The sequence below is a fragment of the Desmodus rotundus genome, chromosome 12 (assembly GCF_022682495.2).
Source record: "Desmodus rotundus isolate HL8 chromosome 12, HLdesRot8A.1, whole genome shotgun sequence".
Lineage (NCBI taxonomy): Eukaryota > Metazoa > Chordata > Mammalia > Chiroptera > Phyllostomidae > Desmodus > Desmodus rotundus.
Window position 1 is genome coordinate 72,718,622 of NC_071398.1, and position 14,157 is coordinate 72,732,778.

General features: G+C 55.0%; 1 protein-coding gene across 1 annotated transcript; it reads left to right on the forward strand.

Moving 5' to 3' along the window:
- The first annotated feature begins 3,093 nt into the window (after positions 1-3,093).
- On the forward strand, positions 3,094-10,328 carry KLHDC8A (kelch domain containing 8A). The gene is made up of 7 exons (XM_053916163.2): positions 3,094-3,286; positions 3,406-3,528; positions 3,914-4,510; positions 7,105-7,269; positions 7,493-7,708; positions 8,296-8,397; positions 9,265-10,328. Exons 3-7 carry the CDS (start codon positions 4,135-4,137, stop codon positions 9,456-9,458), a joined length of 1,053 nt encoding a protein of 350 aa, XP_053772138.1. The 5' UTR covers positions 3,094-3,286; positions 3,406-3,528; positions 3,914-4,134; the 3' UTR covers positions 9,459-10,328.
- The last annotated feature ends 3,829 nt before the right edge of the window (positions 10,329-14,157 follow it).

Genomic DNA, 14,157 nt, shown 5'->3' on the forward strand with positions numbered 1-14,157 from the left:
AGTCCCTTCAAGCCCACGGTTTGCCACGCTGGGGATCTGCCCGGTTTACAGGGAAGAGACTGCTCTCCCCCCACCAGCCTCAGCTTCCCCAAAACCTACTGGTTTGGTGAGGTCAGGCTCTTGCTGAATACCTAATAAGCTCAATGAGTCAATGTGTACATTTTATTGCATGTAAAGTAGATCCCACTAAACCCCAGCTGTGACTTTTTCTGGGGCTAAGCACCCCTTAACAAGTTTAACTGATGCATCAGCATGATAATAATAAAGACTCCAAGGTACCAAAGGCTTTATCTTTAGAGACTCACAAACTTTCTTCCCTTCCTCACTTTCCTACCCTCCGATACTACCTTGTAACCCAGGCAAAAAGTCAAACACTTTTTTTAGAGAGAAGAGAAGCCCAGGCCCAACCCAATGCAAAGTCTTAGAGCAGGAAGGATTTGGGTTGACAAGAAATTCCTCACAGGAAAGGTGGTTACACACTAGAATGGCATGGTGGGTCCCCTGGACCCCCGCCTCTGCTTGGCACTCCTTGAAGCACACAGCCCAAGTATGGAAACTGCAGGTGACTCTGGGAATCTTAAGTGGTGGTTGCTAGGTTACAAGCTTCCTCAAAGTGCACTCACTGCAGACGAAAGGATGTCACCTGGCAGGAGGAAGAGCCCTGGGGGAAGGAGCGGGGAAGATGAAGAGACGCCAGGACTTCCAGAACAAGCAACTAGGCCACGGCCTGGAAGGCATCCTGTTCTCAGGATTTCCCACGGTCTGAGTCCCTACATCCCATGGTTCTCATGGAGGGCAGTGCCTGCGAGCCATGAGCATTAGGTTGGAAATGGGCCTATTCTGGGGCAGGATTCCAGTCCTTTTCCAGCTATGCTGCCCAGCGCAGACAGTATGGGATGGGAACACTTTGGGGTCTGGGCTCCTTCCTTCACTGTGACTGGACGAAAAGCCACATGAGAGCCAGTAAGCTGGGTGTCCTTAATAATGTACAATTCTTTCATTTGGGATTTCATTGCGGTCAAGTGGAAGAGCACTGGATGTGGAGGTCACAAACTAGACCCACCCTGAGCAGCTCACGTGGCCAGAAGTCAGTTACTTCATTTCGCCAAGTCTCAGCGCTTCCTCTGTAAAAAGCGGATACTGACACCTGCCCTTGCGACCTTTCCCAGGATTGTTTTAAGATCCTGGTAGGTTAGAGAGTCATTCTGTAAACCAAACGGCCATGGATTCGATTTCTGGTCAGGGCTTGTACAGGAGCACCCCAAATCAATGAATACACTTTTGGGTGAGGATTGAAAAAAAGATTATGAGAATAGTATGTGCAAAGGCTTAGTTTAACTCAATGAGCTATGCAAAGATAAAGTAGGATAGAGCTCTGTATTGCTGCTTACAGAGCTGCCCCAGTGGGGAGGGGGGCGGGGCACAAGCAGCCGCTCACTGCTTTGGTAGGAGGCTCAGTGGGCAGGAGACGCTGAAGAAGGACCGCAGCTAGCTTCTTTGAGGAAGATCTACGACTTTAAACCTTCCTGATTTTGTGAACATGGTTCAAGTTGAGTTTTGAGGGTTTGTTCTCTGTTCCTCTGAGCAGATTGTGATCCCTAGGAAAAAGAGAAATGTTTCCTGTGAAACTTCATTAATTCAGAACACATTCTTTTGGAATTTATGAGTTCTTAATGAATAGACAAAACGGAACACAACATTCCTCTGTGAAGGTCCCAGAGCTGCTTACTCTGTAAGTACAGATAATTCAAACTGAAAACAGTGGACTTTCTAAGCTAAGGGCTTAAGACATTGAAGCGGGCCTGTGGTGAGTTGTGACTTCGGTCTCTCATGGGAAGTCATTTCGAAGTAAGGGGCAAAATGTGTGTGGTGGTTGTCAGTTAATAGCGATGTACCAGGTCCTTGCTTTATCTCAGAAGCTAAACTGAACACTATGCAAATAACATCTCATTTAATCTTCACAAAAATATACAGGGATATATCTACACCATGGAATGCTACTCTGAAATGAAACAGAATGAACTATTAGTACAGGCCACAACTTGAATGCATCTCCACAGAATTCTGCTGGGGGAGGAGAAGCCAAGCCTAAAAGGTTATCCAAACTGTACGATTCTACTTACATAACATTTTGAAATGACGAAAGTATGGAATGGAGAACAGATTCGTGTTGGCCAGGGGCTGGGGAGGAAGGGGCAGAAGAGAAGGAAGTGTGGCTACAAAAGAGCAACCTGCAGAGTCCTTGTGGTGTTGGAACCGCCCTGCGTCTTCCTGGGCCAACTCCCACATGCTGGCTGTGGTACTGCACTTGAACTTTTGCAAGGTGTTACCATCGAGGAAACTGAGTCAATGGCGTTATTTCTTACAACTGCATGTGAACCTACAATTCGTCTCAAAATAAAAAGGTTAATTAAAACAATAGAAGGAAACTGGGCCTCAGAGTCATTAAAGAATTTCAGAGCCAGAATTCAAACCTTGGTGTCTCAGATTCCCAACCCTGAGCATCTCAAGACTTGGCTATGGTCAAGCAGGACAAGGACCCCACAGGCCTTGCAGTCCATCTGACCAGGTGGCCGCGGGAGTCCCGGGCAGCTTTGTCACTGCGGACTGCTGCCCTGAAAAGGCTGCTAGGGAGGGGCTTCAAAGAGTTATTTGGCAAGCCCTGTGGACTGGTGCTGAGGGCCACTATTGGATACCCAGGTTTCCCCTTCCCAAAGTGTATGAAGAACGGGGTGGGAGAGAGACAGCCCACGAGTGTGTCTGTGTTAGTGTCTCTGGCTGTGTGTCCACATATCGGTGCGTTTGTCAGTCTCTCCGCGGACATGTCTAATTGTGGGGGTGGGGGAGGAGGTGATGTGTACTCCCCTATACATATGTATGCTGGTTGGTGCTTACGTTGTTTGGCTGCACCTGGGTCACGTCTGCGTAGCTCACACCCACATCACTTGATTCTATTAGGTTAAACCATTTGATAATAGCTCCCCCTAAGCAAAGCTGACTATGGAGCCAGCCTGCCAGGAGCTGAGTCTGTGCACTGTAGATAATCTGGGTAATTGGACTCTCCGCCTCCTCATCCAAAACAAACATTCACAAACCTCCCACCCCCACACTGGAGGGAGTCTGGCCCCTGCATCTGGGTACTTAATGCCCTGATATCCCTGACCCTGTACACAAGGTGAGCTGCTCCGCCGGGCCCCTTCCCTCCCCTGCAGGCCCAGAGCTGCCAGGGCTTATGTAAAGAGGTCACAGCTGCTCCGCCGCGGGGCGCACGCGGACTCCTGCACAGGTGTGGCGGCGGCTGCGGGTGGGGATGCGTGGACCAGGCTGGCTGGCCAGCCTCCTCCCCCGCGGCAGTCCCTCTCCTTCCTGCTGTTCATTTATTCTCTTCCTCTGCATATCTGACAGCGGGGTGCGGACTGGGGAAGGATAGAGCTCCTGTCCCTTGTTCCCCGCGCAGCTGGGCTGGGTTTCCCGGCTCTCTGGTGATGCGCTGTCTGCGCCTCGCGCTACGCTGCTCCGCCAGGCTGGGTAAGTGGCATGGGGGCGGGGACGGGAGACTGCTAGGAGGGGGAGACAGGTGGAGGTGGGAGGTGTGGACGCCCAAAGGTGTTAACTCCTTGCTTAGCTGGGCGAAGCCAAGAACTCAGAACCGAGAAAGCCTTTGCCCCACCCAGCACACCCCGCGTACCCCGCGCTCCACGCGTCCCCGCAGGTTTCCAACAAGCAGTCGGGTAGGGGTGGAGGACAAAGCGTTACAGGGCGTGATGCCGCCGCGGGGTGGCGCCCTTGGCCGCGGAGTCCTTCCTTTAAAGTTGGCCGGTAGCTGGGAGCCCGCCCAGCCGCCCCGCCGCGCGTGCTAGGAGGCGAGGGCGCTTGGTACGACCGCCCTTGACTCGCCGCGTTTCTCCCTCAGGGCCCAGCGTGGACACCACCGGACTGCTGAGTCCTGAAAGACTGTGAAGCGCTGGCCGGCGTCGGGGCCCTAGCTGGACCACGGGAGTGGGATGGAGGCGGCGAGAGAGGACACGGAGTAGCCGGCGCCTCCATCCCCCCACCTCCAGTGGCTTGCACCTCTATCTGGGCCCTGGCGCTCCGCGGCGCGGGGGCGCGGCGGGAGGAACCCCCGGGGCTGCCATGGAGGTGCCGGACGTCAAGGACTTCCAGTGGAAGCGCCTGGCGCCACTGCCCAGCCGCCGGGTCTACTGCGCCCTGCTGGAGACTGGGGGGCAGGTCTATGCCATCGGGGGATGTGATGACAATGGTGTCCCCAGGGACTGCTTTGAGGTCTACTCCCCTGAGGCTGACCAGTGGACCGCCCTGCCCCCGCTGCCCACAGCCCGGGCTGGGGTGGCCATCACTGCTCTGGGGAAGAGGATCATGGTGATTGGGGGTGTGGGCATTAACCAGCTGCCCGTGAAGGTTGTGGAGATGTACAACATCGATGAGGGCAAGTGGAAGAAGAGGAGTGTGCTGCGGGAGGCCGCCATGGGCATTTCTGTCACGGCCAAAGGCAAGTGGGGCCAGGGCTGAGGGTGGGCAGAGAGAAGGGAGTGGGGAGACCACAGGGAAAGGGATAGGAGCCAGTGCTGAGTCTGGACCCACTATCACATTGGATCCTTAAAACAGACACTAAAATCAGAGACCCAGTGGGCTTATTTTCCAGATGGGAAAACTGAGTCTCATCAAGCGAAGTGTCTAGTAATTCCATATGATGCCAGATCTCCACTCCAGCAGGCTCCCCCTGACAAACTGGGCAGGCTGGGCCAGAGGGGAGAGCTGGGGGTCAGGGCAATGGCTCTGCAGACCCCCTCACTCAGCAGAATGATGGCGCCTACCACCCACAACACCCCATCCCCTGAAACTGCCCTGCACCTGCCACCTTTCCAGATACATATTTGGGGTCCTGGGGATGTTCCTACCACCTTGCCCCATCACCAGGCCCCACTGAGGGGGCTTTGGGACCTGATTCCAGGGTCCCCTCCCCACCCTCAAGCTCTCCCTCTGTCTCCTAATCTGAGACACTGATAAGGCACCCTGCCCGTCTTGAGTTCCCAAGGCCAGTGTGTGCTGACCATGTGGTTTTATGATTCTCATTGCGCTTTCTCCAAGCCCCTGTTTTCCTTCTCTTTGGGCCTGGAACAGCCCAGAGCATAGACGGGGCTCCAAAAGTTCTTTTGCTAAAACACAAAGGGTTTTATGGGAAGTGGTCCAGTAAGAATTAGGAGATCCCCAAATCCAGACAAGCTTAATGGATGCAACCTTCCCTCCCTCTCTTGCGAAACCATCCAGCTGCCTGCTGGGGTCTACCATAGAGCAGGAACCGGTGTAGTGCTTGCTCTGTCCCTGGCACAGGTCCAGGTTCCAGGAGGAGGAAAAGAGGCAGAAGGTCTGGTCTCTGCCTCCAGGAGCCCCGGTCTGACCAAGGAAGGGAAACAGAGAGAAGCTCTAGCCCAGAGTCCTTCAGGGCAGAATGGTCAGTGGGGCCTCCACAAACTCCCAGGAAGAAGGATGGAAGGCGTGAAGGCCCATGGGGAAACGGGGGGGGGGGGGGGGGGGGGGGGAAGAGTACTCCTTTATCCCCAGGTCTCAATGAATGGTGCTGAAGGATTAAGAACTAATGTTTACTGAGTCCTTACCATAGGTGTTGTGTATATATTAACCTCTTTGACCCCCACAACCTGTCTGATGGGGTGAGATTATGATCCCAGTTTAGAGAGAAGCAACGGGAGGCCCAGAGGAGTTAAAAAGCTTGCCCACGGTTGCACAGTAAGTGATGACTGAGTCTATGCCCTTAACTCTGGCATTGAATGGGTTCATCAGTTACTTTAATAAGCATGTATCTGCCCGCATGGCAGGCATTGTACCAGATGCCAGCTCGTAACAAATGCTCAACGACCTACAATCTATTGGAAAAAACAGATTATTTCAGTAACATGTGGTGACTAGACTGCACTGGTGCCCTCATCCAGCCTTGACGTTCAGGGACACCAGGTACGTAAGCAAGGATGAGGGGAGGGGCCTAGAGGATTCCCTGCTGGAGGGGAGTTTCAGTGACTACGCTGGGAGGGGTGGAGCTTGTGTAAGATAAATTTATTAGCAGGTCCCATCTCACAGCCTCAGGTGAGGGGTGGGATTGTTTTCTTTCCTTTCTTTTTTTCATTGAGATTGGAAAGTAGGAGGAAACAGTATTCATTCCTTAACTACTCTTGAAGAACAAAGGCCCCTTGGAGTCAGAGTGGGGAGGGCTGGCTGCTGGGAGGTGGGAGCAGGTCCCTGGGGCAGAGAGAGCCCTGTGGGGGGCCATGTCCCTGACAGACTGCGGGAAGGACTGGGGTGAGGCCCAGGGGACACATTGATGCCTAGCTGGTCCTTGAAAAGCCACCTGCAGCCAACAGCAGTAGCGCATGAGGGACCGCTGCTCTTCCTGGAGGGCTTAGCTCCCTGCCAGGCAGGGTTTCTTGAAGGGGCCAGTTTTCTCTCCTCCAAGCCCCGTGTAGTGTAGGTGCCTCCTGGAGCCCACAGGCTTCCCAGGCTGTGAAGGAGGATGGCATTCCCCCACGGAGCGGGCAGAAAGCAAAGGAAGCAGCACCAGTGCGCTGTCCCACAAGGCCAGTGACAGCAGGGCCGACCTCATTTACAAGGGCTCCTGCTGGGTCTGCAAAGTTCCAGTCTCAGGCGTGCCTGGGCCATGCCACTTCTGCGGGGGATGTAAGAGCAATGCCCCTCCTCTTTCGCATCCCGTCTGGCGGCCAGGGAAGGAGGAGAATGGAGGGAGCAAGGCCTGCAAAGGATTGTCCAGGTCTGGACTCCACCGCAGTTTGCTCCTGCGCGAGGCTTAGTGTTTTGGGCTCAGCGAAGGGCTGGACACCCAGGAGGGCTAAGGCGTGCAGGCCTGACATGGCTTCAGGAAGACCCCGGCTCAACTACGGCAGGGTCTTGAGACGTCGCCTCGACCCCACTGGCGTGTACATGGCTCGCTCTGGCAGAGCGGCCGTTGGGAACCCGACCTGGCTTCAGCGCCGGTGGCAGGTGACGCGTACCGATGGGCCTGTCTCGTGGTGGCCAGGAGCTGAGCCAGGGGTTGCATGTGACCTTTCTCCTTAGATTACCGAGTGTATGCGGCAGGTGGGATGGGCCTGGACCTCCGTCCGCACAACCACCTTCAACACTATGACATGCTCAAGGACATGTGGGTGTCGCTAGCACCCATGCCCACCCCGAGATATGCTGCCACCTCTTTCCTTCAAGGTTCCAAGATCTATGTGCTGGGTAAGGACGGGTTGTCTGTCCCACATTGGTCCCTCCTTCCCTCCCCTGGACCATTTCCCATGGGAAGCGATGCCTGTGTGTGATGCCTTTGCACTGGAGGGTGAGCATGCGGCCCATCCCTCAGGGAGCTTCTGTGGAATCAGTAACAGTCAGAAGGGAAGCCCAGTCCCTGTCCTCAGGGGCTAACTCTTCTGCCCAAGCCCCACCCTGCTCTGCTCTCCAGGGGGACGACAGTCCAAGTATGCAGTCAACGCCTTTGAGGTCTTTGACACTGAGACTCGCTCCTGGACCAAGTTTCCCAGCATGCCCTGTAAGCGGGCCTTCTCCAGCTTTGTGACCCTGGACGACCGCCTGTACAGCCTGGGAGGCCTGCGGCAGGGCCGGCTGTACCGGCGGCCCAAGTTCCTCCGGACCATGGATGTGTTTGACATGGAACAGGGTGAGCTGGGCACCGCCTGCCTCTGGCGGCCTCCCCCCACCGTATGTCTGTCCCGTCCAGACCCCCAGGGCCGCTCACCCAGCTGGGTGAGCCTTTCAGAAGTCTAAACACCCCTCTCCATTCAGGGATACTCTTGGGACCAAATCCTTTCATCTGTACAGGGCTCCCTTTGGGGGTTGGTAGTTTTTGTCAAAGCCTTTTCCACCTATTGTCTCTTCTTACCCCATCCAGGCAGGCGAGGTGAGGGAGGGCTCCCCTGCTTTCACTCATGGGGGAACAGAAGGATCCTGTCCCTGGGCTCACGGCCTCTAGTTAGATTTTCTCAAGCTTTGAGCCTGCGAGAACAGAGGAGGAACGGGTTATTTGTTGTGGGGACTGTCGTTCCAAGACTGCAGCAAACATGGGAGAGGGTGGAAGCCACGCAGGGTGTTGTGCAAACAGCAGGACCTCGTGTACGTCCTGAGCATGAAGGGCAGATGGAGTGGGGACTCCGCTGAGGGGGACAGCTGTTTGGGGCTCAGCGTGTACTGGGGGTGCTGGGGTAGCATCTAATTCTCTCCGTACCCTGCTGTCATCCATGTCTGTAGGGGGGTGGTTGAAGATGGAACGCTCCTTCTTCCTCAAGAAGCGGCGCGCAGACTTTGTGGCTGGCTCTCTGAGTGGGCGGGTCATAGTGGCCGGTGGCCTTGGTAAGGATGGAGCTTCCGGGCTGGTACTGTGGTTCTGGTGCTCAGTGGACGGTGGGCACTCTGCTAGAGCAGGAGCAGGGGCTGGCTCCTCACACACTGCCTGCCTAACGCTTCATTCCAAAGAATTCAAAACATTCCCTTTCTCCTAGCCTGGACATCACATGTCCACGTATGGGCCCCAGATGTAGTCTTTCTGCCCTCTCACACAGGGGACACTGAGGCCCAGAGAGTATAAGCGACATACTGATGACCATGTTACACAGGGTGCTCAGCACAGACCCCTCCCTGGGGCCCCAGCCAGGAATGACAGAGACAGACCTGTGGCAGGGACTGGTCCTTTCTCTGACCATCTCTTCCCCTAGGATACCCAGCTCTGTCACAGAATAGGAAAGCAGATCGATCAAATATGTTAGTATGATGAATCCAGGACTCGCTGAGTTACGCTTCCAGAGGTTAGTGGTAGTCTGAGAGCAGAACCCCAACATCGGCAGGGGACGAGATGCGGGCAGCAGGCCTCCAGCCATCTGTACGGACAGACTCCACTTCACCAGCCTGTGAAAGGGGCACCATGTGCGCTACAACACGTGGGCCGCTTTTTAGTACAAGGCAGGAGGGAGGCAGTAGTATCCAGAAACTTCTGGTAAAAGCAGGGGGTTGGGGAAAGAAAGCTTCCTCGTGAAAAAGTGAGAAGACGGAAGGTGGGAGGGACAACGTGGCTGTTTGACCAAAGCTACTGGCCCAGGGTAGGGAGGAGCCTGGCGGAAGCTGAGGTCGCTAGGCTTCTGCAGGTGGGGGCGAGGGAGGTGGGGTGAGTGCAGGGCATGGATTGGTAGCTGGACTCCTTTGTAAGTTCCGGTTCCCTTTCAGGGAACCAGCCCACTGTCCTAGAGACTGCAGAGGCGTTCCACCCAGGGAAGAACAAGTGGGAGGTGCTCCCGGCCATGCCCACGCCCCGCTGCGCCTGCTCCAGCATCGTGGTCAAGAACTGCCTCCTGGCTGTGGGGGGCGTCAACCAGGGTCTGAGCGATGCAGTGGAAGCCCTGTGTGTCTCGGACTCCTAGCTGTACCGGGCCCAGTGCCTTTGCCCTGGACCCGATCACCCGACTCCTGAGGAGAGGAATGGTGTCGTCCAGTCAGTCTGGGCCACTTCCAGATGCCAGCTCCTGTCAGCAGCCAGTGGGGCCAGGCTGTGGGGCTTAAGTGACCTCCCTGCAGCTCCTATCCCTACCGATACTAGGAAATGGTAAGAAGTCCCAATGACCTCCAGCCCTGGGTTGGAGCTCAGCGGACCTCTGGGGAGAGTCCACTTACTGCTCAGGCGGAGCAATGCGCAGGACTGTCTGCTACTTGCCCCTCAGTGAGGCCCATCTCCCTGCCTCCAGCGTAGTTCTGACCCAGAGGATGAGCGGCTGCTGCTCTCCTTCCCCCAGGGCTCAGCTAGTTTGAGGGTCTCTTAGGAAGAAAATGGGGAAGGGCAGTGGCTTCCCAAATGCCCCCGCGCTCCCTTGGTCTACATCCCTTCCCCATTTGGTGGTGAGCCTGCCCTGGAACTCATCTGCTCAGCAAGAATTGGCCTCAGAGCTAGAGGCAGCTGAACTGGAAGGGAAGCTGTGGACCGACAATTGTCAGCAGCCTTGGCCGGGAAGGGCCCCTGCCTCTCCAGGGTCCTCTGTGGGCCTGTGATGCTGGGGAAGGAACAGACTCGCAGCCTACGCTCCGCTCACTCTGTTTCTGCTCCTGCCACCCCTTGTCCCACTAGCCCCTGAGCGTTTCTGTGTGAAACCTCATTTACACTGTGGCGTCAAAATCCACACAGGATGGATTTACTGCACTCCAGTTGACAGCAGCAGCACAAGAATTAAAATCTATATTCCTATCTTCTCTGGCCTCCTGGTGCAGGGTTGGGGTGGACGGGTGTCTTGAGGCAGAGAGTGGACCCCACGAAATGGTCCCTCTGACGGTCTTAGGCTAAATAGGGCCCCAGGAGACCACCTGTTCTTGGCAGCTCCCTCTGAGGAGGTTTCACTTTCACCCCGCTCTGCCCCCCACCAGCCACTTCCCCTGGAGTAAATCAGCATAGGTTCCTCCTCGAACGCATGGAGACTGCACGTGCTGAGAAAACGTTGCATGCGGTAACCGACTCCCGCAGGTCACTGCTCGCACCTAGCCTCAGTCGGTTCAGCTTCAGCGCATGTCTGTCTGGCCCCGAAATCTTGAAGAACATGCCTCCCTCGAGCTTGCGTAGCACCTCTTTCCCACTCCCAGCGATTTTTAAACACTGAGGGAGTGTTTAAATTTGTATCCCCGGGGCTGAGGGAGCTCCGGGGATACAAATCTGAAACAAGACCTGCTTCTGGGGGTTGCAGGGGAGCCAGGCGATGCTGGGGGGTGGGGGTGGGGGGCAGGGGTTGTTCCTGGTGAGGCAGGAACAGAGGAAGAATGCCTGCCTGCCTGGGTCTGAGGGTGGGGGCCCCTGGGGGAGGTGACTCCTCCGCTGAGCTGCACAAGTGGACCTGGGACTGCACAAGCAGGGGCTTTTGTCCTGGTGTCCTGGTCTCGGACACCTGGCCTTTGTCCTTACTTGGGCCCTACGAGGGCACTGCCACCTGCTGGCCCAGCCTTGCCTTCCCACCCAGCTGGAGGCATCCTGTGGCCACAGGAGCCCCCCACCTCCGCCCAGTGAGCCAGCTGCAGAGAGGCCTTTTCTATTGATCCTGGACACCCCTATTTCAGTTCAGCCCCCTGAAATAATTGCTCGAAAATGGGGCTGCAGGGGCCGCAGGTACTCTGAGGATGGAATGACACATGAGAGGAAGCTGTTCCACAGTCTAGCCCTGGTCTGGTCTCGCCATTCCACCTCCATTTCTGCACTGCCCCCATCACCCTCCCCAAGAAAATTGTTTACAAACGGGGGTCCCCCCACTCGTTCCTAGAGGAAGCCAGGCCTAGCGTGTGGGTGTGTGGGTGGGTGATTTCCACGTGCACAAAATGCTACCAGATGTGTGGATGGGACTGAGGCGTTTTAAAACGGCCGACACTGCCCTGGAAGGTGTGGCTCAGTTTGAGCATCATGCCATACACCGAAAGGTTGTGGGTTTGATCCCCAGTCTGGACGAAATATGGGAGACAACCAATTGATGTTTCCCTTTCCCCTCCTCTCTCTCTAAAATCAAACATTTTTTAAAAAATTAAGAAAAATAAAATGGCTGAAACCTTGTAGGGGTACAGCCAGCCCTACAAGTTTCTTCCCGTTATGAGAATGGGGGATTAGCCACTGGAACCCGTGAGGGCCACTCAGGGCCAAAGCTGGCACCTGCTGAGGACTTACCCCATGGAGGTCCATTCTTGGGAGACTCTGGGGGTGCCTGGGAAACAGGAAATGCAGTGGCAAATCTCAGGGGGCCACCTCATGGGGCCCCATACCTCATGGGGCCACCGAGGCAGCTCAGGACCTAGGGTTGGCTGTGATGGCTTCAGGCCTCACCCCCCGCCCCCAACAGACTTTCCTGTCTCCATTTACTCTGAAAGTCCCCCCGTCTTGCCTTCATTTCCCAACCTATTTAAAAAAGCCACCATGATGCCACCTCACGAGGTGATAGACCCCCTGTGTCTCCCCAGGTCAACGCAGTGAGGTAGGCAGCATCGTCCCATTTTGCAGATTAGAACATGAAAGCTCGAGGAGGTTATGTAACCTGTCCAGAGTCGAAGTAAGTGACTGAACCAGGTCTGAAACTCAAACTCGGGACCACCGCATTGCGTCGCCTCAGATGAAATAGCACCCAGGAAAGTCAGGACGACCCGCTGCACGGTGCTAGGTACGGGGGCCCAGATGTCCAGCCTCAAAGGGTGGACACTTAGTGTCCCAAGGCATTAGGGAGTTAGTCAGGGAAGACTGGGAAGGGCTACCATGAACTGAGTATGGAATCTTCCTGAACTTTTTTCCCGGGAAAGTCCCCTTCTTGCTGTTCTACGCCACCGGCTCTTCCAAAGCTTCATTTCACCCTGGACACTCACCACGTGCCTGGCTCAGGACTTGACTCCAGATTCCTGCCGTCAAGCAGCGGCAGTCTTGACAGGGAGAGGGGACTAAAGCTGCAGTTACTATTTGACGAGATAGCTGTTGGCCTTTGCTAGTACAGCCCAGAGGCTCCTTGCCCTCGGTGGCTACAGAGAGCCCTGATGAACTGAGGATGTCAGGGTGGGGTTCTGGAAAATAAATCTTACGCTGTGCTTTGAAAGAAGAGGGAGAACAGCCGGGCTTCCAGACGAGAGAGATGGACTGAGCCATGGCTGTCACGTGCTAATCGCTCCTGGGCTGCTGTTAACCTCTGATCTCAGTTTGCTTACTTGACAGCTGGGCAGAACAAGGCTTCACTGTGAGGTTACTTTACATAAAATGATTCGCCTGCATCAGGTGCATGGCTACGTTGTTATTTCCGTTGTTGAAGGAAGGTAAAGGGGTGCACAGGCCACTGGGGGAAGGGTTTGGTTTGCTGGGGGAACAGCAGCACATGGAGATTCTCTGGAGATGGGGCTGGCAGTGCAGACGGGCAGACCAATTTTGGCCTTATGTGTCCTGCTTAGGGGTCTAGACTTCATCGACATGGGAAATTGGAAGCATACTGAGGATTTTAAGTGGAGGAGCATCGTGATCAGATTTAGTACCACTGGAACATGGAATATTCGGATTTCCTCTTCTGAGGAAAATGAAGTCCTAAGTGAAACCACCAAGGGCACCATCTAAGATTAGAAATCACCGCAGCTGAGGTTGGAATCCCCGGAAAAACATGAAGGCCCAGGTTTCCAGACATCTTTGGAGGAGCGCCATCTGCTGGGCAATCACAGTACCAGGGGGATAAGAGTGGACAAATCCCGCCCCTCCGTCACCTCATTTCCTCCAGAACTTCTTTCTAATAACCTCTTGCATTTGCATTGGGCTTTCTGGCCCACAGAGATCCCGTACGGGAGGTAAGGCATGGTTGGCCTTTTCCAACTGCCATTTTACAGCAGAAGAAACTGCAGACTGGGAACTGGCACTAGCATGGGCGGCAGAGCTGCCAAGTGATGGGAAGGAAATTCTAACTCAGCTCGGAAGAGTGCAAAACAGTCCCCCGCTGACATGTGCTCAGGGTGGGGGGAACACGAAGAGGTCTGTCAGCCATCCACGCGCTCAGGTGGCTAAAGAATAGGACGAAGCCTAGAGAGAACCGCAGTTACCTGTTTGGTGAGATCAAACCGTTGTGTAGGCAGAAGCTTCGTGTTAGAATTAAGATGGCACAAGACGGGCAAGAGCTGAAGAGGCCGGCCCAGAAAAGGACCCAGGCTGGGCAGGCAGGTAATTGTCCAAGTGTGTTCTGTAACAAAAGCTGTCCAAGAGCTGCTGTAACAAAATACTGCACACTGGTGGCGTTAGGCAACAGCAGTTTATTCTGTCATTTTTTAGACTTCCAGTTTTGAAAGTCTAGTGTCCCACAGTTCTAGAAGTCTGAAGTCAAGGAGGTGGGGCCACTTCCTTGCCTCTTCCTGGCTCCTGATGGCTCCCAGCAATCCTGGGTGTTCCTTGGTTTACGGCCGCATAACTCCAACCTCTGCCTGTTCTTCACATGGCCTTCTCTCTTGCCCGTCTGTGTCCAAATCTCTCTTCTTGTAAGAATTAGGGCCATTGTAATCCAGCGTGACCTCATCTTAATTACACTGCCATGGATCCTATTTCCAAAAGAGAGACACATTCACAAGTACAGGGGTTAGGACTTCAGTGTG

Coding starts and splice junctions, on each gene's coding strand:
- KLHDC8A (XM_053916163.2), top strand. CDS start 4,135: ATGGAGGTGCCGGACGTCAAGGACTTCCAGTGGAAGCGCCTGGCGCCA. Junction 7,270..7,492: donor TTCCAAGATCTATGTGCTGG/GTAAGGACGGGT, acceptor TCTGCTCTCCAG/GGGGACGACAGTCCAAGTAT. Junction 7,709..8,295: donor TGTGTTTGACATGGAACAGG/GTGAGCTGGGCA, acceptor CCATGTCTGTAG/GGGGGTGGTTGAAGATGGAA.